At 42.2% G+C, this 26,850-nt stretch overlaps 1 protein-coding gene across 1 annotated transcript; it reads left to right on the forward strand.

Annotated features, from left to right (window-relative positions):
* Positions 1–26,682, forward strand: TCF24 (transcription factor 24). The gene is made up of 3 exons (XM_044295738.1): positions 1–158; positions 6,906–7,357; positions 26,080–26,682. Exons 2-3 carry the CDS (start codon positions 6,920–6,922, stop codon positions 26,191–26,193), a joined length of 552 nt encoding a protein of 183 aa, XP_044151673.1. The 5' UTR covers positions 1–158; positions 6,906–6,919; the 3' UTR covers positions 26,194–26,682.
* Positions 26,683–26,850: the final 168 nt, after the last annotated feature.

Raw genomic sequence — 26,850 nt, forward strand, 5'->3', positions numbered from 1 at the left:
GTGGCAGACACCAGCCCCACAGACAGCTGCTGTGCTCAGTGATGACAGATCTGCTCTATCTCATGATCATCAGAACCAGGAGAAGACCACCATACTCATCCCTGCCTCCAGTCCTGCCCTCCACACTCTACTGACTGGGGACCCTCATCTGGATCCAGGTACCTCATTCCCACTGCTTATTAGAACTTTATGTCTCTCTGCTTTCTGCTATTTTACCTACATCTCACATGTAATGAGTGAATTATATGGGGTAATATGTGATGAGTCAAACTCACAGTAGATAGAGATATTATAGACTAAAGGAGAATATCCCTGTGTCATGAGAACCCATGCCTTACCCCAGTCATATCCTAGTAGAGTTTTATTTCCATCACATACAATGATCCCCAGACAGAATTATGTAAGGAGCCAACATTCAGCACTGGTGAATACAGCAGACATCACCTATAAGCCATGGGCAAACTAGTGTTTGTCTTTTATGCTTTTTTATTTATTTATTTTTTACAAATCTAAATGTAAATGAAATACTGTAAATCCGGTTTGGTTCCATAAGATACAAACTGATGTAAATTTCCATAATTATTATTAGTAATGGCTCAGGTGGGATCTGTGCATTTTTTATTTTACCAGAATCCACAAAACCTATGCTCTTTTTTTATGGACCTAAAAAAAATAAAAAAAAATGTATGAAAACTTATGCCTGTAAATATAAATATATATATATATATATATATATATATATATATATATATATATATTATCTGTCTGTGCTACTTTTGATAGTATTTTTTTTTTATTCCATCTCACATTTTTACAGTTTTAATATATCCTTTTGCATAAGTTTTAATGCTTTTTTAGGTCCATAAAAAGGAGCACAGGTTTTATGGATTTTAATAAAATAAAAAATACTCAGATCCTGACTGATGTAAATATATACCATTGGTATTGCCTCAGATTGTGTCCCATAGAAGTCCTAAAAGCAAAAAAAAGTTTCTATTATCTAGCTTTCATCTATCGTGTAGATATATATATGTCTGTCTATATATCTAATTATCTATATATATCTATTTGTATTATCTATATCCTTCTGTCCATATCAATCTGATATATACTGTCTATCTATTCTACCATCTATATGTCTACCTCTCTCTCTCTCATCTATGTGTCCTGCAATTTTACATACAATTAGCCACGATATAAGGTAATATAAACGAGGTTTGTACAATGCCGGGGATAAATGGCGGCTGTATGTGGATGATGCCCGGGAGTTTCCGGCTGACCGGCCTGTGTGAGGTACCGGGCGCGGCGCTCACGTCCCCGGACTGATTGGCGCCATCTCCTCACATACAAGCGGCGGCGGCGCACATCTCCTCAGCACAGCGGAAATAGTCCATGTCCTAATCTGAGGAGAACCATATAAAATGTTCTAAAACCCACGTTCAGCAGGGAAATATTTGTAGACATTTATTATTATAATGTGTGTGTAATTAATGCTATTTCCTGAGGAAAATGTACAGTAGCTGTATTAATATCCCGTTCCACGTTGTGATATATAGTATACTGTGTATATAGTGTTCTCTCTTGTTATATATATATATATATATATATATATATATATATTTTATATAATGCACAGTACAGGAACTGTACAATATAATACATTTAGTTTAATCAGGCAGGAAATAGATAAGTATTATTCCTTCCTAGATTCCTCCTCTGTGTAACCTACTAATTCCAGAACTGCACTTAGGCTAGTGTAATAGCTCAGCCATGGAGAACTACAGATCCCAGCAAGCAGTAGACAGCCAGGCTCAGAGGACTGCACCCCTGCCCCCTTCCTTCTCATTTCTCCTTCACATCATTTCTGTCTGCTAGTTTTTCTGGGCTTGTGGGTTTTTTATGGCATTTTTCAGGGATTTTTTTTCCTGTAGAGAAATCTATAGGAAAATGACTGGGGGGAAAAAAAAGTAATACCTAGAGCAGTGATGGCTAACCTCCGGCACTCCAGCTGTGGTGAAACTACGACTCCCAGCATGCTCCATTCATTTCTGTGGAGTTCTGAGAACAGCCAAGCAAGTGTGCATCTTGGGAGTTGTAGTTTTACCACAGCTGGAGTGCCGGAGAGTATATGGGGTTAAAAAAACAAACAAAAAAACACACAATGGGGCAGATTTATTTAAGGTGGTGTCAATACAAAAAAATTTGAGCCAGAAAGGTCAGAATTGGATCCAACAGAAAGGAGTCTTTTCTTTGGGGGTCCTTCACATGTGACAGATTTTGTTGCAGACATTTTCCGCACCTGTAAATCAGTTCCATTCAATTGAATATGGCTGTTTTGACGGGAAGCACATGGAGTTCTGCAGGTCCCATTCAGAGGAATGGAACCAATTCCTGGCTGGTGTCTGCCACTTCCACTCTCATCTGCCCCCGAAACCCCAGGAGAGAGGGAGGTGGTCCTGCCTGAGCTCATGTGAAACCTTCAGGCTGCTGCCTTAGCATTAAATACACACACATTATACTAGTAAATGTCTAAAACCCAAACTAACCATAAACCATAAAAATCCTCAAAAATGGAAAAAAGAAACCCTATGTATGACACCAGCCTAAAGATTAGTTTGATATGGAGCTTCAGTCTCATGCTCTTCTCATTTTAACAGAAGCTAAATCACTTGTATATGGATGGGGTGCAGGGGGTGCAGGGCTTTAAGGGCTTTACCAAGTGTCTGGAGAAACAGGAGATCAAAGCTCCGAAGCAAATAAACCACACTATGCAACTTGTATTATTATATAATAAAAAGTCTACATATCAACTAAAGTTTGCAGTTATTAAACAAAAATAATTAAATAAAAAACATTTAGCTAATTGCGTGCTCTAAATTCCTTTCAAGCCTTTTTTAACAGTCTCTGAGGTAAAAAAAAACACACAAAAAATACCATTTTTTTTACCTTTTTTCGGTTTTTTGCAGCTTTTTTTTTTTAAATCTTGTATACTTGAAATAGAAGTCTTTAACAGTAATTTTCAACTCCTAAACTGCCTAAAGGCTCATGCACACGAACATGTGCCACCCGTGCCCATAATGCGGCCCACAAACAGCGAGTCCGCAATATACGGGCACCGGCCGTGTGCGTTCCGTATCATTCAAATGGGTCTGTAATCTGCAAGATATGGAGCGGAAGCCCACTGATGCACTACGGAGCGCTTCTGTGGGATTTCAGCTGGTGCCTCTGCACTGCAAAAAAATAGAACATGTTCCATTTTTTTTTTTTTTTGTGGTGCGGTCTGAATCGTGCAGATCACAGACCCAAGTGAACTAATCCGCATCTGCAAACGGCGGGCACGCGGCTGGTGCCCGTGCATTGCACTATTTGTGGCCCGCAGAACGGGGCACACACATTCGTATGCAAAAGCCCTAATGGATAAACACTTGAAAAAAATACCATACCTAGTGCATTATACATGTTGTCAAAAGTAAGAAAAAAAAAAGGCAAAAACAATAAGAAATTAAAAAAGCTGTGTGAAATCAGCCTGGGCAGCCTCCGACAACAGAGCCCAGGCACAAATGCAACCTCTTCCCCTCTGATTACATGTTCAGAACAAAATGTGGGATCATGAGCCACATAAACACTGCAATTTGTAATCTGTTTATGGCAAATAATATGTCTATATCCGTTTATACATGTTACTCCTTCCTGTACACCAGTAGGCTTATTGATGTCAAATACAATTAAGGCCTATTGAACACCACCGTATGGATTTTTCAGTATTTTGCGGTCCACAAAAAACAGATCTGAAAAAAATACGGATGATGTCCGTGTGCATTCCCCGAAGAATACATACGGTCATGTGCATGAGCCCTTATGGTTAATTTTTCACTGATCCATTGCATAGAAAATTGATAAAAAGTTTTCAAACCCCCCCCCCCCCCCCCCACAAAAAAAACACACACAAAAAAACAAAAAAAAACAGGTTGCTTTGTTTTGCGGACGGCTAATGGACATGGATGTGTACATAAGGCCTGGGGCAACCAATTCTTATTATCCTCCTTTTCTTCATCTGTGTAACAGTGTTTTAAATAGAAACCTCTGAGGATTTGTATCCATGATAATATCACATTAGAATAAACAGTTTATACAAGATAAATACAGATTTTTCGTCAGGTTGTCAGAAGGACCCTAAGTTTTCCCATTTGTTGTCATTTTAAATCCTTCTTTTGAAGTGTAAAAAATATAACCCAGCTAATCTGCCCGAAATGGAGCTGATGTGATGGTGAAAGAGGCTTGAATCCTCCTTTTGCTGCGTTTGAGTATCACATAATACTGTACTTTAAGAGGATTTGACACTTTAGAGGGAGAGCGTAGCTGCAATTTACGGTACTTTCACACTAGCATTTTTGTTTTCCGGGATTGAGTTCCGTCACAGGAGTTCAATACTGGAAAAAAACTGATCAGTTTTATCCTAATGCATTCTGAACGGGAAGCAATCCATTCAGGATGCATTAGTTCAGTCCCTCTTCCGTTTTTTGGACGGAGAAAATACTGCAGCATGCTGCAGTTTTCTCTCTGGCCCAAAATACTGATCACTTGCCGGAATGCTGGATCCGGCATTCATTTACATTGAAGTGTATTAGTGCCGGATCCGGCATTAAGTGTTCTGAAAAACGGATCCGGCTTTCCGGTCTGCGCATGCGCAGACCTTTAAAAAATGCCCAAAAAATTTCTACTGGATCGTTTTTTTCCGGATGACACCGGAGAGACGGATCTAGTATTGCAATGCATTTGTCAGACGGATCCGCAAGTGTGAAAGTACCATAAGGTCTCTTTCACATGGGTGTCATGGATTTGGGCCAGATAAGATGCGGGTGCGTAGCGGGACGTTTTGCACACGCGTGAGAAAAATTGGCATGTTTGGTACCCAAACCCGAACTTCTTCACAGAAGTTTGGGTTAGGTGTTGTGTAGATTTTATTATTTTACCTTATAACATGGTTATAAGGGAACATAATAGCATTCTTAATACAGAATGCTAAGTAAAATAAAGCTGGAGGGGTTAAAAAATAGAAAAAATACTTTAACTCACCTTAATCAACTTGTTCGCGCAGCCCGGCTTCTCTTTCTTCTTCTTTAAGGAAAAGGACCTGTGCTGATGTCACTGCGCTCATCACATGGTCTGTCACATGATCCATCACCATGGTGATGGATCATGTGATGGACCATGTGATGAGTGCAGTGACGTCACCACAGGTCCTTTTCCTCCTGGACAGCAAAGAAGAAGACAGAAGAGAAGCCGGGCTGCGCGAACAAATGGATTAAGGTGAGTTAAAATATTATTATTATTTTTTTAACTCCTCCAGCCCTTCTTTACTAAGCATTCTGTATTAAGAATGCTATTATTTTCCCTTATAACCATGTCCCCATCCCGATCATCTCCTAGCAACCATGTGTGAAAATCTATGGGGCCTGTGTTGTGTGAAAAACGCACAAAATAGAGCATGCTGCGATTTTCACGCAACGCACAAGTGATGCGTGAAAATCACCGCTCATGTGCACAGCCCAATGGGTTCGGATTCAGTGCGGGTGCAATGCGTTTAACTCACGCATTTCACCCGCGCGGAAAACTTCATCAGGTGCAGATTTTTACAAAGTTGCTGATTTTCTGGTGTGAATTGTGGTGCAGCAGATTTCCTGTATGAGAATCACTCCATTCAATGGGAAACCTTCTGCAGTGGAAAACGTAACAAAATCTGCACAGATTTTTTTGCAGCTTTTTCCACTGCAGAATGAATTTCAAATTAAATTGAATGGAGAGATTCCCATACAGGAAACCTGCAGCGCGACATTATCTAAGCTGCAGAATGTGAATTCCTCTGCAGAACCCAGTGCAGGGATAGCCAATTTTCAGCTCCATAGGATGACATGGGTTCTTGAGCAGATGCATAATAGCTCAGTTCAAGGAGAATGGATGGTTGTCCCACATGGACACCGCTCCTATCTAGAAAATGGGGCCCCATCTCCTGCTGGCGTGAGTGGAGAGGTGGCCACACATGCGCGGATCTCTCCATTCAGTTCTATAGGATTTCTGACAATAGCTGGGCAGACTATTTTTGGAAGTCCCATAAGAGCAAATGCAGAGAGCCACTCATGCTTGGCCACCTCTCCCTTCTCTGCAGCGTGGCATGAGGTCCCATTCTTGAGATTAGGAGTGTGTCCCAGAGGTGGGACCCGCACCCATGGCACATTTATAGCATATAAAGAGGGTCCATGGGACAATCCCTTTGTAAAAAAAACTGCATCGCTTCACATTGTTGGAGACACACTGAGGGAAAGCAAACCTGTGGTTAAAAATGTTTCCTATAGTAGCCAGTTTGATTCTAGCTTGTATAGTTGTATCCTGGTCTAGCAAATAAAGTGTGAACACTGGCACAGAGATTTTATCAAATTCAAGAAGCAGTTAAAAAATGTTTGTGAATTTGGTGTGAAAATTGGCAAATTGGAGTCTTCGGACTGTTTTATGAATGCGCTGTTGTTTTCACTTCTTTTAGATGTTTCCCCTTTTTACGACTTTTACATTCAGAGTACTTTTTAGCCATTTCTGCTGAAACTGCCTTCAAGAATCTAGAGCAGTTTTGGCTAACCTTGGCTCTCCAGCTGTGGTGAAACTACAACTCCCAGCATGCTCCATTTATTTCTATAGAGTTTCGGGGAGCAGCCAAGCAAGGGGGGCATCTTGGGAGTTGTAGTTTTACCACAGCTGGAGTGCCAAGGTTAGCCATCACTGATCTAGAGCAAAGAAGATGTGCTAGTTTTGGTGCATTTTATGCCTTTCTTCTTGTATTCAATGCTTCTTGAATTTCCCTTTATATTCCTCAGGAGCTACTAAAACCTTTCCTGTATTTTTGGTCCCTGCAGTATTCAGTGTTGCTATGGTGGAGAAAGTCCAACGCCCTCTGGTGACCAGTATTGTGCACAGCAGAGAAGAATCTCCAGAGGGCTCTGAAAAAGGCTCACATCTTTCCTTGGGCAAAGGAACATTAGAAGGAGAAAAGTCTGGAGTAAGTAACATGGGAGGACGTCCAGCTGCTGCCAATGCTGCCCGTGAGAGAAATCGGGTACAAACTCTGCGACATGCTTTCCTGGAGCTACAGAGGACATTACCTTCTGTGCCTCCAGATACAAAACTTTCAAAGTTGGATGTTCTCATACTTGCCACCACCTACATTGCACACCTTACCCGCAGTCTCCAGGAAGAAGATGAAAACAGCCAAAGCCATCAGTCCACAACTCCTGGTAATTCTGGCAGTGTCAGTCCAGATCTTCTAGGAAGTCTGCACAGTGGGGATGGATACTTACATCCTGTCAAGGTATGGCAATATGCTCTTAGTGTGTCATCAAACATATGAAATCCATGTTGCTCAATCCACACCATGAGTTTTCATAGCCTGGGCAGATGGGCGAGGCTAGAGAAAGTTTAAATAAAGTCTACATAACAATTGCATACATTGCAAATTTCAGGAAACAGGTATTCAGGGGCATTTCAAAACGACCTGTCATCTCCCCTGACATCTTTGATTTAGTTACTATTCCCTATGTAATAACAATTCTGGAGAATCTTTTCTGATCTTGTGCCTTTCTACTATTATTCCAACTAGAAATGTATGAATGACTTGCCAGCAGCCTGCAATAAAGGTCCAGATGGGTGTCACTAGTTGGGGAGAGTTGGGAGAGTGGGGAGGTGGTGTGTCCTTGCACTGTTTGACACTGGGAGCACTGACTGGATAGTGTCAGACTATGCAGAGAGATGACCCGGCTGGTAACACCCAATTGAACCTTTATTGCAGACTGCTGGCAATTCATTGAAAATTATGACAGGTAGGTCCTCTTTATAAATCCAGAAGCTGCCTTTAAACAGTTCTCATTAAGACACTGGTGGCATCTGCAGTTCATATATGGCAGAAGTCACTGTCTTAAACATGGTACCCCTGCAGGAGCTGAGTGGACGCCATGACCGGTCAGTGACTGCTGTGTTATACAGCAGACACCTGTCGGCAGTGTCCGTGTTCGATGATGACACCAATCACAGACATTAATCCCCTCAGATGCCATGGTCAATTGCAACCACGGCATATAAGACATGCTCCCAATCACTGTGATGAGACTGTGGGAGCCATTTGGTTGGTATGGCAGCTGGAAGCCTTGTCAAGGTTTGTCAGGCCAAACAGCAAAATTCCTATTAAGCCCTACCTCAGGGCTTAAAGGGGTTGTGTCATTTCAGCAAGTGGCATTCATGTAAAGAAAGTTAATACAAGCCACTTACTAATGTATTGTTATTATCCATATTGCTTCCTTCCCTGTCTGGATTAATTTTTCCATCACATTATACATTTGTTTCTATGGTCACGACCACCTTGCAATCCATCAGCCGTGGCCGTGCTTGCACACTATAGTAAAAAGTGCCGGCCTCCCTGGTGGCCGAGACAGAGGGAGCACACATAAGCTGGTTGTCACGGACGTTCCCGCGACAGGCGGCAGGAGATTAGTGAGACTGGTAACATGTGGTTTGATCTGACATGTTTACTGTTTGGATCAAATGACGTCTGAGTTTTTTCTGGTGCTTGCCACACCTTCTTTCCCCAGGTGTGGCTATTAGGGTAATTTAACCTTCTCTATTTATAGTTGCTTCTCCCACAATGCTGTGCGGTTTACAGCTTCTGTTTGGACCTTTGGATAGATTGTGGTTGGATCTCAGCTGAGTTCCTGGTGCTTCCATTGCTCCTTTGAAGTTAAGTCTTTCCTTTCCCTTTTGTATTTTGTTTGGGTTCTGTGTGTTGCATTCCCCTATTGTTTGTATTAGGCTTGAAGAAGACTCCTGTTTGTCCTTCCTTTTGGAGGAACGGGTAGTATCGTCCCTGCCATTAGTACCAGGGTCCTATAGGGCTTGATAGGATTCTAGGTATTCCTGTGTATAAACTCACCTACCTTTGGGGTCTGTTCATACTGGTAGTCAGTGAGGATTTTGGTTAGGGTTTTTACTAGGAGGTGTCCATTTTCCTTCCCTAGTTCTTAGACCTGATTCCCTGTTCTCCCCTTCCCTCCTATGCTCAGTGTGCTGTTTCCCTCACACATCGAAGCGTGACACTGGTGCTTTTTTCTATAGTGGTCAAGCACGGCCACCGCTGATGAATTTCAGGGTGGTCGTAATCATGGAATTGAGCAGTGTATAATGTGATGGAAAAATGAATCCAGCTAGAGAAGAAAGCAATATGGAAAATCACAATACATTAGTAAGTGCATTGTATTAACTTTCTGTACATGATAATGCTATTTGTTGAAGTGACACAACCTATTTAATAGGGACACAGCCATACCCCCATAGATTGCAATGGGAAACCTCTGTAGTGTATAGTAAAAGCGCTCTAACAATCATAGATTGTAAGCGCTCGCGAGCAGGGCCCTGACTCCTAGTGTTTCAGTTGCATATTAGCCAGTTACTTTTTTTTTGCACATAAACCCTATGAATTTGTAAAGCGCTGCGGAATATGGTGGCGCTATATTAATACATTTTATTAATATTATATGTTTAAGTCCTCAAGGGGGACTAAAAATAAAGGAGAAAAAAGTTTTAAATATTAAGAAACACAAAAGAATTAAAATATCAATTCACCCTCCTTTGCCAAATAAAAATAAACAAAAAAAATTGTAAACATGATTGATATATGCATGTGAAAATCCTGAACTATCCTGAACTATAAAGGCTGGTACCTCTTCATAACTTCGATGCACCGCCAGCTAAAGGGCCTATTTGGACCAGCATCTAAAACGCCGGTCATAATAAATGACCCCCTAAATATCGCGGTTGCTTCACCTCCCAAAAAATAGAATAAAAAAGTAATCAAAAAGTCATACATACCCCAAAATGGTATCAATAAAAATTATGCATAATTATGCACTTTTATATTCCTTAATTATTAATAATAATATTAATATTTATTAATTATTAAGTGCATCGTAGGAAAATGTATAGTTCATGCTTACTTGAGAAATTTAACTAAAATTACATTACTAAAATCTAATTACATATGCACATATATGACACATATAAAAAAAAGTATTAACACCTAAATTGTTGGAAATGTGGAATGCCTCTAGAGATAACAAAATATTGCCAGATACATTACGCAAAGCATTGATAACATTAATATTGAAACCTGATAAAAATCCTAAATAATGGATTCACATCGTCCTATATCCTTGATAAATACAGATAATAAACTTCTAGCGAAGGTATTGGCAACTAGATTAAGAGGGGTCAGATCAACACTTATCCATGAGGACCAAACTGGATTTATGCCTGGAAAATCTACAACGGATAATATCAGGAGATTTTTTTTTTAAAATATGCAGGTGATATAAATAAATAGTGGCCAGCGACTAGTGGTATCAGTAGACGCATCGAAAGCTTTTGACACAATAGAATGGCCGTTTTTGGTTGCTACACTAAAGAAAATAGGGTTTGGGAATAATTATATTTCATGGATCAAATTTTTATTTACGGATGTAAAAGTTAGAATAATTGTAAATTGTGAGGTTTCAGATTCTCTTGAAATTCAGAGAGGAGTAAGCCAGGCTACCCTTTATCCCTTTTATTTGCTATTGCATTGGAACCCCTTGCTTCTCTAATAAGACAAGATAAGGAGATAATACTCTTTAATAAGACAGACTGATAGGGACCTCAGATTGTGAGCCCCATTGGGGACAGTTGGATGCTAACGTCTGTAAAGCACTGCGGAATATAGTATCGCTTTATAAGTGCATAAAATAATAATAATAGGGTTTAAGATTGGGAATCATGAAAAAACAATGTCATTGTATGCAGATGATTTGATGTTGTTTGTGGGGTCTCATGATTCTCTGACACGTGTGTTTGAGGTGTTTGAGAGTTATGGGAAACTAGCAGGTTTAAATATAAACTGGAACAAGTCGGCTTGTATCCCCTTGGACCCACTAGGAGACTTTGTACCAGGGCTCCTGGAGATTAAAAAGGCAGGTGAATGTGTCAAGTATTTAGGGGTAAAGGTATTGTGTCGCCCTCAGGACTACATAAAACTAAATGTAATACCTTTAACCACTTCAGCCCCGCTAGGTGAAACCCCCTTCATGACCAGGCCACTTTTTACACTTCGGCACTACACTCCTTTCACCGTTTATCGCTCGGTCATGCAACTTACCACCCAAATGAATTTTACCTCCTTTTCTTCTCACTAATGGAGCTTTCATTTGGTGGTATTTTATTGCTGCTGACATTTTTACTTTTTTTGTTATTAATCAAAATGTAACGATTTTTTTGCAAAAAAATGACATTTTTCACTTTCAGCTGTGAAATTTTGCAAAAAAAACGACATCCATATATAAATTTTTCGCTAAATTTATAGTTCTACATGTCTTTGATAAAAAAAAAATGTTTGGGCAAAAAAAAAATGGTTTGGGTAAAAGTTATAGCATTTACAAACTATGGTACAAAAATGTGAATTTCCGCTTTTTGAAACGGCTCTGATTTTCTGAGCACCTGTCATGTTTCCTGAGGTTCTACAATGCCCAAACAGTATAACTACCCCACAAATGACCCCATTTCGGAAAGTAGACACCCTAAGGTATTCGCTGATGGGCATAGTGAGTTCATAGAACTTTTTATTTTTTGTCACAAGTTAGCGGAAAATGATGATGATTTTATTTTTTTATTTTTTTCTTACAAAGTCTCATATTCCACTAACTTGCGACAAAAAATAAAAAATTCTAGGAACTCACCATGCCCCTCACAGAATACCTTGGGGTGTCTTCTTTCCAAAATGGGGTCACTTGTGGCGTAGTTATACTGCCCTGGCAATTTAGGGGCCCAAATGTGTGAGAAGAACTTTGCAATCAAAATGTGTAAGAAATGACCGGTGAAATCCGAAAGGTGCACTTTGGAATATGTGCCCCTTTGCCCACCTTGGCAGCAAAAAAGTGTCACACATGTGGTATCGCCGTACTCAGGAGAAGTTGGGGAATGTGTTTTGGGGTGTCATTTTACATATACCCATGCTGGGTGAGAGAAATATCTTGGCAAACGACAACTTTTCCCATTTTTTTATACAAAGTTGGCATTTGACCAAGATATTTTTCTCACCCAGCATGGGTATATGTAAAATGACACCCCAAAACACATTCCCCAACTTCTCCTGAGTACGGCGATACCACATGTGTGACACTTTTTTGCTGCCAAGGTGGGCAAAGGGGCACATATTCCAAAGTGCACCTTTCGGATTTTGCAGGGAATTTTTTACACATTTTGATTGCAAGGTACTTCTCACACATTTGGGCCCCTAAATTGCCAGGGCAGTATAACTACGCCACAAGTGACCCCATTTTGGAAAGAAGACACCCTAAGGTATTCCGTGAGGGGCACTGCGAGTTCCTAGAATTTTTTATTTTTTGTCACAAGTTAGCAGAAAATGATGATTTTTTTTTTTTCTCTTTTTTCCTTACAAAGTCTCATATTCCACTAACTTGCGACAAAAAATTAAAAATTCTAGGAACTCGCCATGCCCCTCACGGAATACCTTGGGGTGTCTTCTTTCCAAAATGGGGTCACTTGTGGCGTAGTTATACTGCCCTGGCAATTTAGGGGCCCATATGTGTGAGAAGTACTTTGCAATCAAAATCTGTAAAAAATGACCGGTGAAATCCGAAAGGTGCACTTTGGCATATGCGCCCCTTTGCCCACCTTGGCATCAAAAAAGTGTCACACATCTGGTATCGCCGTACTCAGGAGAAGTTGGGGAATGTGTTTTGGGGTGTCATTTTACATATACCCATGCTGGGTGAGAAAAATATCTTGGTCAAATGCCAACTTTGTATAAAAAAATGGGAAAAGTTGTCGTTTGCCAAGATATTTCTCTCACCCAGCATGGGTATATGTAAAATGACACCCCAAAACACATTCCCCAACTTCTCCTGAGTACGGCGATACCAGATGTGTCACACTTTTTTGCTGCCAAGGTGGGCAAAGGGGCACATATTCCAAAGTGCACCTTTCGGATTTTGCAGGGCATTTTTTACACATTTTGATTGCAAGGTACTTCTCACACATTTGGGCCCCTAAATTGCCAGGGCAGTATAACTACCCCACAAGTGACCCCATTTTGGAAAGAAGACACCCTAAGGTATTCCGTGAGGGGCACTGCGAGTTCCTAGAATTTTTTATTTTTTGTCACAAGTTAGCAGAAAATGATGATTTTTTTTTCTTTCTCTTTTTTCCTTACAAAGTCTCATATTCCACTAACTTGCGACAAAAAATAAAAAATTCTAGGAACTCGCCATGCCCCTCACGGAATACCTTGGGGTGTCTTCTTTCCAAAATGGGGTCACTTGTGGCGTAGTTATACTGCCCTGGCAATTTAGGGGCCCATATGTGTGAGAAGTACTTTGCAATCAAAATCTGTAAAAAATGACCGGTGAAATCCGAAAGGTGCTCTTTGGAATGTGGGCCCCTTTGCCCACCTTGGCATCAAAAAAGTGTGACACATCTGGTATCGCCGTACTCAGGAGAAGTTGGGGAATGTGTTTTGGGGTGTCATTTTACATATACCCATGCTGGGTGAGAGAAATATGTTGGCAAAAGACAACTTTTCCCATTTTTTTATACAAAGTTGGCATTTGACCAAGATATTTATCTCACCCAGCATGGGTATATGTAAAATGACACCCCAAAACACATTCCCCAACTTCTTCTGAGTACGGCGATACCAGATGTGTCACACTTTTTTGCAGCCTAGATGCGCAAAGGGGCCCAAATTCCTTTTAGGAGGGCATTTTTAGACATTTGGATCCCAGACTTCTTCTCACGCTTTAGGGCCCCTAAAAAGCCAGGGCAGTATAAATACCCCACATGTGACCCCACTTTGGAAAGAAGACACCCCAAGGTATCCAATGAGGGGCCTGGCAAGTTCAAAGAATTTTTTTTTTTTTCGCATAAGTTAGCGGAAATTGATTTTTTTTTGTTTTTTCTCACAAAGTCTCACTTTCCGCTAACTTAGGACAAAAATTTCAATCTTTCATGGACTCAATATGCCCCTCAGCAAATACCTTGGGGTGTCTTCTTTCCAAAATGGGGTCAGTTGTGGGGTGTTTGTACTGCCCTGGCATTTGAGGGTCTCCGCAATCATTACATGTATGGCCAGCATTAGGAGTTTCTGCTATTCTCCTTATATTGAGCATACAGGTAATGAGATTTTTTTTTTCCGTTCAGCCTCTGGGCTGAAAGAAAAAAATGAACGGCACAGATTTCTTCATTCGCATCGATCAATGTGGATGAAAAAATCTCTGCCAAAAAAAAAAAATGGAGGGGAAAGGCGTCTGCCAGGACATAGGAGCTCCGCCCTACATCCATACCCACTTAGCTTGTATGCCCTGGCAAACCAGATTTCTCCATTCGCATCAATCGATGTGGATGAATAAATCATTGCCGGGATTTTTTTTTTTATATATATATATACATACAAAGTGCTTGCCAAAGCATAGGAACGCCGCCTCCTCCTCAGCTCGTATGCCTCGGCAAACGTATCTGTCACTGCAGAGGAGAAAATCCCGTCTTGCAGCGCCGCATACACCGACTTGCGTGTAATCTGACAGCAGCGCAATGCTTCTGTCAGAATGCACATCGGTGCTGCAGCTAGTAGATCGGTTGGTCCACCTGGAAGGTAAAAAGACAAAAAAAAAAAAAAAGAAAAAAACAGGCCACAACGCAATAATTTTATTAACTTTGGAACAGAACATGTAACTTTAACTTTTGGAACTAAACATTAACCTGTTTGCTTACCTGTTTTTTTTTTTGTTTTTTTACCTTTATAGAACAAACCTATCCTTCCCCATGGGTCAATGTGCAAAGCGCAAATCGCCCAAAGATGTGGCGAAGTGCGTTATGCACTTTGTCCCATGTGAAAGGAGACGTTTGCAGCAGCAGTGAGTGAATGGGCCCTAATAGCCCTGTGTGCCTGTCCTGGTGAGATGATCCCTATGCTAATAGTGTACCTGTGAGTGGTACTTCCGGAAACACTCTCCAAAGCATAGGGCAGGGTGGTCCGGACAGTCAGGACAGAAATAGCGGGTGTCACGCCTTATTCCACTCCTGCTACAGACACGACATCTTTTTCGGGGTGACTGTTGGGTTGAGGTACCAGGAACGACATTGGGGAAATGTCGCTCGTGTAGACGGCTAACTACACTGGTGGTTGGGGCCACGGAACCTCCTGGATACAGGAGGTTCTCGATGATCTCTTCCTGAAATTTGAGGAAGGATCCAGTTCTCCCAGCCTTACTGTAGAGAACAAAACTATTGTACAGAGCCAATTGAATTAAATATACAGACACCTTCTTATACCAGCGTCTGGTGCGTCGGGAAACTAAATACGGAGACAACATCTGGTCATTGAAGTCGACCCCTCCCATGTGGAGGTTATAGTCGTGGACTGAGAGGGGCTTTTCAATGACACGGGTTGCTCGCTCAATTTGTATTGTCGTGTCTGCGTGAATGGAGGAGAGCATGTAAACGTCACGCTTGTCTCTCCATTTCACCGCGAGCAGTTCTTCGTTACACAGTGCGGCCCTCTGCCCCCTTGCAAGACGGGTGGTAACGAGCCGTTGGGGGAAGCCCGCGCGACTAGTTCGCGCGGTACCACAGGCGCCAATCCGTTCTAGAAACAAATGCCTAAAGAGGGCCACACTTGTGTAAAAATTGTCCACATAAAGATGGTACCCCTTGCCGAATAAGGGTGACACCAAGTCCCAAACTGTCTTCCCACTGCTCCCCAGGTAGTCAGGGCAACCGACCGGCTCCAGGGTCTGATCTTTTCCCTCATAGACCCGAAATTTGTGGGTATAGCCTGTGGCCCTTTCACAGAGCTTATACAATTTGACCCCATACCGGGCGCGCTTGCTTGGGATGTATTGCTTGAAGCCAAGGCGCCCGGTAAAATGTATCAGGGACTCGTCTATGCAGATGTTTTGCTCTGGGGTATAAATATCTGCAAATTTCTGGTTGAAATGGTCTATGAGGGGCCGAATTTTGTGGAGCCGGTCAAAAGCAGGGTGGCCCCTGGGACGGGAGGCAGGTGTTGTCACTAAAGTGCAGGAACCGCAGGATGGCCTCAAAACGTGCCCTGGACATGGCAGCAGAGAACATGGGCATGTGATGAATCGGGTTCGTGGACCAATATGACCGCAATTCATGTTTTTTTGTCAGGCCCATGTTGAGGAGGAGGCCCAGAAAAGTTTTAAGTTCGGAAACTTGGACTGGTTTCCACCGGAAAGGCTGGGCATAAAAGCTTCCCGGGTTAGCGGTGATAAATTGTGTGGCATACCTGTTTGTTTCGGCCACAACTATGTCTAAAAGCTCCGCAGTCAAGAACAGCTCAAAAAATCCCAGGGCCGAACCGATCTGAGCCGTCTCAACCCGAACTCCAGACTGGGCAGTGAAAGGGAAAACTACAGGTGCGGCTGAAGTTGGGGACTGCCAATCAGGGTTTGCCAGCACCTCTGGGATTCTAGGGGCTCTACGGGCACGTCTTTGCGGTGGCTGCGACGGGGTCACTACTGCACGTGCCACCGTACCAGCTTCAACTGCCCTTCTGGTGCTCGCTACTTCACCAGGTTGTACGGCAGTGCTGGTACTAGGTCCAGGGAGGGCTGGGCTGCTGGTGTATGCCTCACCACGTAATCCGACAGCACCAGCCCCACTCTGCTGCTCTTGAAGCGGATCCTGCGCAACCTGCGGTCTAGCGACACGGGGCCGGGTACGCCTGGTGCTATCAGGGACCTCAGCCTCCTCGTCCGAACTTTGGGTCAGAGAGCCACTGCTTTCTACAGGTTCGTATTCTGACCCGCTGGATTCATCAGATGAGGGTTCCCACTCCTCATCCGACTGGGTCAGAAGCCTGTAGGCCTCTTCAGAAGAATACCCCCTGTTTGACATGTGGGCAACTAAATTTAGGGGTATTCCCTGAGACTACCCAAGAAAAAAAAAGCAAGCCTGTCTTACAAAGGGGAGGCTAGCGAAGTACCGGAGGCCGCTGCGGTTGATAAAAAATATCAAAACTGATTTTTTTATCGCCGCAGTGCGTGTAAAGTGAATGTGCAGTGATCAAAAAAAAAATTTTTTTTTTTGTCACTGCGGTGGGGCGGGTGTGGGCGAACGCACGTGTGGGCGACCGATCAGGCCTGATCGGGCAAACACTGCGTTTTGGGTGGAGGGCGAGCTAAAGTGATACTAGTACTATTATAGATCTGACCGTGATCAGTTTTGATCACTTTCAGATACTATAAAAGTACAAATGCTGATTAGCGATACGCTAATCAGCGAATAACGGACTGCGGTGCGGTGGGCTGGGCGCTAACTGATCGCTAACTACCTAACCAAGGGACCTAAACTATACCTAAAACCTAACGGTCAATAACAGTGAAAAAAAAAAGTGACAGTTTGCACTGATCACTTTTTTCTTTTCACTTGTGATTGACAGGGGTGATCAAAGAGGTGATCAAAGGGTTAATTGGGGTTCAGGGGGGTGATCAGGGGCTATAGTGTAGTGTTGGTGTACTCACTGTGAAGCCTGCTCCTCTGCTGGATCCAACCGACGAAAAGAACCAGCAGAGGAGCAGGCAGCCATATAACAGATCATATTTACAAATATGATCTGCTATCTGGCACTTTGATTGGATTTTTTTAAAATCAGCAACCTGCCAGCCACGATCATTGGCTGGCAGGTTGCTGACGAAATGGTCCTGAACGAAATGCCGGCGCGAACTGCGCACGCGCGGGCGCATACTCGCGTCATCTCGCGTCTCGCGAGATGACGCGTATATGCGTGACTGTGCGCAGCCCTGCCACCTCCGGAACGCACATGTGCGTTAGGCGGTCCGGAGGTGGTTAATAAATAAAATCAGAGATAAGATTCAGGTATGGAAAAAACTGCCCCTTTTAATGGCAGGTAGAATATCCTTAATCAAATGTGTCTACTTCCTATGATAAATATGGAACTCACCGATAGAGATACCAAAGAAGATTGTTAAAATTCTAGAGTTTATTCAGTGGATTTATTTGGAGGGGGCGGAGACCCAGAATAAGACTACAACCTTTACAGCTGCCAGAAGGGGAGGGTGGCTTGTCAGTTCCTGATTTAAGTTTATATCTTTTGTCAGGCCAGTTAACCCTTTCAGGACCAAGCCATTTTTCACCTTTCTGCCCAGGCCATTTTTAGCAAATCTGACATGTGTCACTTTATGTGGTTATAACTTTAAAACCCTTTTACTTATCCAGGCCATTCTGAGATAGTTACTACTTTACATTCCCCATATGTCTACTTCATGTTTGGACATACAGGTAGAGAAGTGTGGGCAGCACAACTGTCTATAGGGTACAGTCGGAGTGCCAGCGGCTGTGGAGGCGATTCACCTCCAAAGTATAAAAATAAAGAAATTCCACAGCACATCCAAGTAGTAAAAAAGTAGAAAAAAGGCTTTATTCACCAGACACGCGACGTTTCGATCCTCTCAATGGGATCTTTCTCAAGCAGTGACATGTACTTCATGTTTGGATCATTTTGTGAATGCCATTTTATGAATGCCCTCAATGTGTTCAAAACTGATTTTACAAACTTTGTTAACTCTTTAGCTGCTCCACAAGAATTAACTCCTTCCCGACCGCCTAACGCACGGATGCGTCCTGGCGGCGGTCGATTCATTCCTCCTGGACGCATCCGTTTGTCATCTCGCGAGACACGAGATTTCCTGTGAACGCGCGCACACAGGCGCGCGCGTTCACAAGATCGGAAGGTAAGCGAGTGGATCTGCAGCCTGCCAGCGGCGATCGTTCGCTGGCAGGCTGTAGATGCGATTTTTTTGTGTAGATGCGATCATGTTTTGATAACAGCGTCTAATATACCTTCTACCTGGTCGACCACCAGAGGACACAGGCAGCTCAGTAATAAGTAGCACCAATCACCACACTACACTACACCACCCCGTCACTTATTAACCCCTTATGAACCCCTGATCACCCCATATAGACTCCCTGATCAGACGTCCGTATGTGTTTTACGGATCCACGCATCCATGGATCGGATCCGCAAAACACATACGGACGTCTGAATGGAGCCTTACAGGGGGGTGATCAGGGAGTCTATATGGGATGATCACCCCCCTGTAAGGCTCCATTCAGACGTCCGTATGTGTTTTACAGATCCATGCATCCATGGACCGGATCCGCAAAACACATACGGGCATCTGAATGGAGCCTTACAGGGGGGTGATCAATGACAGGGGGGTGATCACCCCATATACACTCCATGATCACCCCCCCTGTCATTGATCACTCCCCCTGTGAGGCTCCATTTAGACGTCCGCATGTGTTTTGCGGATCCACGCATCCATGGATCGGATCCACAAAACACATACGGACGTCTGAATGGAGCCTTACAGGGGGGTGATCAATGACAGGGGGGTGATCACCCCATATAGACTCCCTGATCACCCCCCTGTCATTGATCACCCACCTGTAAGGCTCCATTCAGACATTTGGCACCAGTTAGCGGAAATAGATTTTTTTATTTTTATTTAGTTTTTTCTTACAAAGTCTCATATTCCACTAACTTGTGTCAAAAAATAAAATCTCACATGAACTCACCATACCCCTCACGGAATCCAAATGCGTAATTTTTTTTAGACATTTATATTCCAGACTTCTTCTCACGCTTTAGGGCCCCTAAAATGCCAGGGCAGTATAAATACCCCACATGTGACCCCATTTCGGAAAGAAGACACCCCAAGGTATTCCGTGAGGGGCATATTGAGTCCATGAAAGATTGAAATTTTTGTCCCAAGTTAGCGGAAAGACACCCCAAGGTATTCCGTGAGGGGCATGGCGAGTTCCTAGAATTTTTTATTTTTTGTCTCAAGTTAGCGGAAAGTCTCATATTCCACTAACTTGTGACAAAAAATAAAAACTTCCATGAACTCACTATGCCCATCATGAAATACCTTGGGGTGTCTTTCCAAAATGGGGTCACTTGTGGGGTAGTTATACTGCCCTGGCATTTTAGGGGCCCAAATGCGTGCAAAGTAGTTTGAAATCAAAATCTGTAAAAAATGGCTGGTGAAATCCGAAAGGTGCTCTTTGGAATGTGGGCCCCTTTGCCCACCTAGGCTGCAAAAAAGTGTCACACATGTGGTATCGCCGTACTCAGGAGAAGTTGGGGAATGTGTTTTGGGGTGTCATTTTACATATACCCATGCTGGGTGAGAGAAATATCTCGGCAAAAGACAACTTTTCCCATTTTTTTTTTATACAAAGTTGGCATTTGACCAAGATATTTATCTCACCCAGCATGGGTAAGTTTGTAAACGCTATAACTATTTTTTTTTTACCCAAACTTTTTTTATTTTATCAAAGACATGTAGAACAATACATTTTGAGAAAAATGTATATATAGATGTAATTTTTTTAGAAAAATTTTACAACTGAAAGTGAAAAATGTCATTAATAACAAAAAAAGTAAAAATGTCAGCAGCAATGAAATACCACCAAATGAAAGCTCTATTAGTGAGAAGAAAAGGAGGTAGAATTCATTTGGGTGGTAAGTTGCATGACCGAGCAATAAACGGTGAAAGTAGTGTAGTGCAGAATTGTAAAAAGTGGTCTGGTCATTAAGGGCGTTTAAGCTAGGGGAGCTGAGGTGGTTAATGGAAAATGGAGATGAAATTTCAGAATTTCACTTTTTGAGCAGATTTTCAATTTTAATCAATTTTTTTTCACTAACAAAGCAAGGGTTAACAGCCAAACAAAACTTAATATTTATTGCCCTGATTCTGTCGTTTACAGAAACACCCCATATGTGGTCGTAAACTGTTTTGGAAAGCAGATTTCACTGGGATAATTTTAAGCTGCCATGTCACATTTGAAGACCCCCTGATGTACCCCTAGAGTAGAACATCCAAAAAAGTGACCCCATTTTAGAAACTACACCCCTCAAGGTATCCAAAACTGATTTTACAAACTTTGTTAACCCTTTCGGTGTTCCACAAGAATGAATGGAGATAAAATTTCTGAATTTCACTTTTTGGCAGATTTTCCATTTTAATATTTGTTTTCCACTAACAAAGCAAGGGTTAACAGCTAAACAAAACTCAATATTTATTGCCCTGATTCTGTAGTTTACAGAAACACCCCCTATATAGTTGTAAACTTCTGTACGGGCACACGGCAGGGCACAGAAAGAAAGGAACGCCATATGGTTTTTGTAAGGCAGATTTCACTGGGATAATTTTAAACTTCATGTCACATTTGAAGACCCCCTGATGTACCCCTAGAGTAGAAACTCCCCAAAAATGACCCAATTTTGGAAACTACGGGATAAGGTGGCAGTTTTGTTGGCACTATTTTAGGGTCCATATGATTTTTGGTTGCTCTATATTACACTTTTTGTGAGGCAAGATAACAAAAATAGCTTTTTTGGCACCGTTTTTATTTTTTGTTATTTACAATGTTCATCTGACAGGTTACATCATGTGGTAATTTTTTAGAGCAGGTTGTTATGGACGCGGCGATACCTAATATGTATACTTTTTTAAATTTATTTATGTTTTACACAGTAACAGCATTTTTGAATAAAAAAAAAATCATGTTTCAGTGTCTCCATATTCTGAGAGCTATAGTTTTTTCAGTTTTTGGGCAATTGTCTTAGGTAGGGTAGTGTTTTTGCAGGATAAGATAGCATAATACAATACCAGCAAAGTGAATTACAATCTTATTGTAATGATCACTGGGTTATCATTGCGCATAGAAATCCACACAAAAATCTGTGCAAAATTTCAGTTTGACAATCCACACCAGGGATTTTTTTTTACTGTCCCAGTGAGCACTGTGCATACAGATCAGGATGCAGCAATGCTCCAGTCCTATCGATGATGTGATTGGTGAGGGCAAGGTGTCTGCATGACCATTTGGTTGAGGTTTCTATACTTCTCTATTGACTTCTATGAAATCTTCAGTCAAATCGGCTTCCAAGAAGTGACATATCACTTTTCAAGAGTTTTTTAAATCAGCTACTGAAAAACCTTTACCATTTTACACTGTGTGCACAAGGCGGAGGTTTTAACATTAAAGTCAATGGAAAACTGTTGGTGAGTTTTGGGTGTGGATGTAGCAGCTGAAAACGCCTGTTTGCTGTGTGTAGGCCTCCTGCACACGAACGTTTGTTTTTTTCAGTTTACGTTCTGTTTTTTTGCATTCCGTATATGTAACCATTCATTTCAATGGATCCGCAAAAAAATGGAAGGTACTCCGTATGCCTTCCGTTTCCGTATTTCCATTTTTCCGTTCCATTCAAAGATAGAACATGTCCTATTATTTTCTGCGTAACGGACAAGGATAGTATTGTTCTATTAGGGGCAAGATGTTCCATTCCACAAAAAACTGAATGCACACGGATGTCATCCGTATTTTTTGCGTACCACAAAATACTAAAAAAGCTATACAGCCGTGTGCAGGAGGCCTAAGGCCTTATTCACACGTCAGTGATTCACAGACAGAACAAGTATCCATAAATTTTAATGAGTGTATTTACACATCAGTGTTTTTGCATGGTCTGTGGTTTTAGCACATAAGTATGCCCTATTTTGTCCGTGTTTATAGATCCATAACGCCGATTATAGTCTATGGGTCAGTGAAAAACACAGACTCAACAAAGACGCCGTCTCTGTTTCATCCGTGTTCACGGACCATTAAGAGGAGATACTCTGAAAAAGTATGGACACACAGACAAAACACAAATTCTTCATGGAAATTTTCACAGATGAATCATTGACCATCTTATCATGTCTTTCAACATTGACACGGACGTATGAATAAGGGCTCTTGCACACGAATGTGTGCTGGCCGTGCCTGTGCTGCGGCCCGCAAATTGCGGTCTCCAACCTCGGGCCAGCCGCATGCGGATCGTGACCCCATTCACTTGAATGGGGTCTGCGATCCGTCCGTTCCGCAAAAAGATAGGACAAGTTCTATCTTTTTGCGTAATGGAAGCACGGAACGGAACCCCACGAAAGCACTCCATAGTGCTTCAGTTCCATGGTTCAGTTCCCGTTCCGTACCGCTTCTCCTAATTTTCTGCATCTCAAAAATGCAGTACCATTCATTTGAATAGGGTGGCTAGCAGGTGGATATCAGCAAGCCCCATTCAGGTGAATGGAACAGATTTTCAGGCGTGCAAAATTCTGCAACAAAATCTGCCGTATGTGAAGTCACCCTTAATTGGGGCGACTATGTCAGCTCCAGTTACAGGAGAAATCAGAAGAAAAAAAAAAATAAAGTATGGTAAATGCCCCCAAAGGTATTGTATGAACTAGCTGATAAAGTGTAAAATAAAAAAACGGAGGAAATAAAAACAAATAATTTTTTTTTTTTTTTTTTTTAAACGTGAAAAGTGTACATGAGATTTGTCTAATCACTTTCACTTTGCTGGTATTGTAATATTCTGTGGTTTTTCCTCATGAAATCCATGAGAAAAACTGCTTAATCTGCAGTGTGCACGTACCCTAAGTGGTGATTATTAAATCTGCTTTATTTTACCACATTACGGCCAAGGTCACTAGTGACGGAAAATGCAGTGGAAAAAACGCACACAAAAAAAGGCAACAAACCTCATATATTACATGCGTTTTTGCTGTGAAAAAGCTAGCAGATCTCACCAGATCTCAGGCGAAATCCCCAAGAGAACTCTGCTCTATAAATTGATATGCTGTGGATTTCAAATCCACAATTCAGAAATCCTCATCCACTTTGTTGGTACTGTAAAACGTAGCGGATTTGCTGCACGAAAATCGGCGGCGGCAAATCCGCAGCTAATCAGTTACGTGTGACCCCGGCCTTAGGCCTCTTGATCTGCAAAAAAACGGATCCGCAAAAAATACGGATGATGTCTGTGTGCATTCCGTTTTTTGCGTAACGGAACAGCTGGCCCCTGATAGAACAGTACTATCTTTGTCCGTTATGCGGACAATAATAGGACATGTTTTATCTTTGAACGGAAAAACGGAAACGGAAGGCATACGGAGTACCTTCCGGTTTTTTTGCAGATCTATTGAAATTAATGGTTCCGTAAACGGAACATAAACGGAAAAAAACAACGTTTGTGTGCAAGAGGCCTTAGGGACTTTGAGAAGTCAGACGCCTTTAAATCTTTACTGTTGACTCTGCAAGTGTTAGGCCTCTTTCACATGGGCATCGCGTGTGAGGGCCGGATAGGATGCGGGTGCATTGAAAATGCGCAATTTCCGCGTGAGTGCAAAGCGTTTTAATGAGTTTTGCAGGCACGTGAGAAAAATCTGCATGTTTGGTACCCAGACCTGAACCCGGACTTCTTCACAGATGTTCGGGTTTGGGTTAGGTGTTGTGTAGATTTTAATATTTTCCCTTATAACATGGTTATAAGGGAAAATAGCATTCTTAATACAGAATGCTTAGTAAAATAGGGATGGAGGGGTTAAAAAAATATATATTTAACTCACCTCATCCACTTGTTCGCACGGCCTGGCTTGTCCTCTTTCTTCTTCTTTGATAACCTGAGAAGAAAAGGATCTTTGGTGATGTCACTGCGCTCATCACTTGGTCCATCACATGGTCCATCACCATGGTGATGGACCATGTGATGAGCGTAGTGACATCACCAAAGGTCCTTTTCCTCCTAGGTCATCAAAAAAGAAGAAAGAAGGCGAGCCGGGCTCCACGAACAAGTAGATGAGGCGAGTTTAATTATTATTTTATATGTTTTTAACCCCTCCATCTCTAATTTACTAAGCATTCTGTATTAAGAATGCTATTATTTTCCCTTATAACCATGTTATAAGGGAAAATAATAAAGATCGGGTCCCCATCCCGATCGTCTCCTAGCAACCGTGCGTGAAAATCGTACCCTTTAGTGCTATATGCACCACCTCACTAGGTGTGTACACCTTCTATCCGGGCTACCGACTGCGGCATAGTATCTGACGATGGCCTAGGTGCCGAAAACGTTTACACACGAAACTGCCACATGTTTTTTTAAAAGCATTTCAACTGAAGCTCAACTGCTGTGATCTTTAATTAATTGTATGCTGGGGTGGGAACCCTTTACACAGCAAGACCTATATGGAGTGCAACAAAGCTCCTATAATTATATTGCTATGGGGAATACAAGAAGATATGTCAGGAGGATGGACAAGTTCTGCTCAAAGAGCACCTGTCACCTGTCCTGACATTACTGTTTTACTAAATAGTTTTATTCCCCTTGCAGCAATGATTCTGTATCATTTTCTCTTATAACTCAGTTTTTCTGTTCCTCAGTTATTATTACTACAATTGTATTAAACGATCTGCAATTGGGTGTTACCAGTGTGTGTATGGGGGTGTCCCTGCACAGTCTGACACTGCCTAATATGTGTATATGGCTGGTCCGCAATATAGGGCACTGGTCGTGTGCCCTCCGTGGTGCGGATGCAGACCCACTGACTTGAATGAGTCCACAATCCGCAAGATATGACTGAAGATAGATGAAGTCCTATCTTTTGCAGAGCGGAGGCACAAATCAGAAGCCCACGGAAGCACTACGAAGCTCTTCTGTGGATTTTCGGGTCTGTGCCTCCACACTGCGAAAAGATAGAACATGTTCTATCTTTAGCCGTATGTTGCGAATCACGGACCCATTCAAGTGCATCCACAGCATGGAGTGCACACGGCCGGTGCCCATGCGTTGCGGACCCCTATTTGTGGTCCACAGCACGTGAACTGAGCCATTACGGTCGTGTGCATGAGCCCTAACACTCAGTTGCAGATTAATTAACAAACTTCTGGTTGCAATAACTGAGGAACAGAACAACAGTTTTGTGAAAAGATGTGCTGGAATTTTTGTTGCTAATACTGACATGTCAGGGGAGGTGATGGGCCCTCTTCAGCATTGCCAGAGCTGTTGAGTCCTCAAAAGCATCAGAGGCTTTAACAGTGTCTCTTTTTTTTTTTTTCCAGAAATGGCCCATGAGGTCTAGACTATATATCGGGGCCACTGGGCAGTTCCTCCACCATTCTTCAGGATCAGAGGGCCTGGACCACGAGGAGACCATGCAAAGATCAGAATGCTAAGACTGGGGCTCTTCACTGTGCTGATAAATTAGACTTTATTCTCCTGTCACTTTCTGTGTTTGGAAATTCCTGCATGAATCACCTTCTGCCTCAAAGGCTGTTTTAAACTGAAGAACGTAACATGCATGATGTCACAGAACCAAACTAATGAGGATAAAAAAAAAAAAGAAAAGAATGGCTATATGAATGAATTAAAGGGGTAATCCAGCAGAATAAAAAAAGACTGGCCATGGACTCCAAATGCTTTATAAAAATAACAGATCTCCTGTCATTACTGATCCTCCTTGGCTTCCGTTCTGATGGTGCTCTGGTTCTCCATCCTGACATGGCAGGAAATGGCTGACAGAAACGCGCTACCTATCTACTACACTATAAAAGTTAGTTTCTGGATATTTAAGGCCAAACACGCACAGGCGAGTTCAATGCAAGAAACTTGCAGTGTGACGTCCTGTTCTGACCTCCGCTCCTCTGACAGGATCGCACAGCGTTAAAGTGATTTATAATGCTGTGTGACCCTGAGAGTCCTGGAATCTATTGCATGACACTGACAGCATTGTGTCAGTGTAATTAAGTATATTCCTGGACTCTCAGGGTCACGCAGCATTTTAAATCATTATAAGGGTGCTTTCACACTAGCGTTTTTGTTTTCCGGTATTG

This window comes from Bufo gargarizans, chromosome 5 (genome assembly GCF_014858855.1).
Source record: "Bufo gargarizans isolate SCDJY-AF-19 chromosome 5, ASM1485885v1, whole genome shotgun sequence".
Taxonomy (NCBI): domain Eukaryota; kingdom Metazoa; phylum Chordata; class Amphibia; order Anura; family Bufonidae; genus Bufo; species Bufo gargarizans.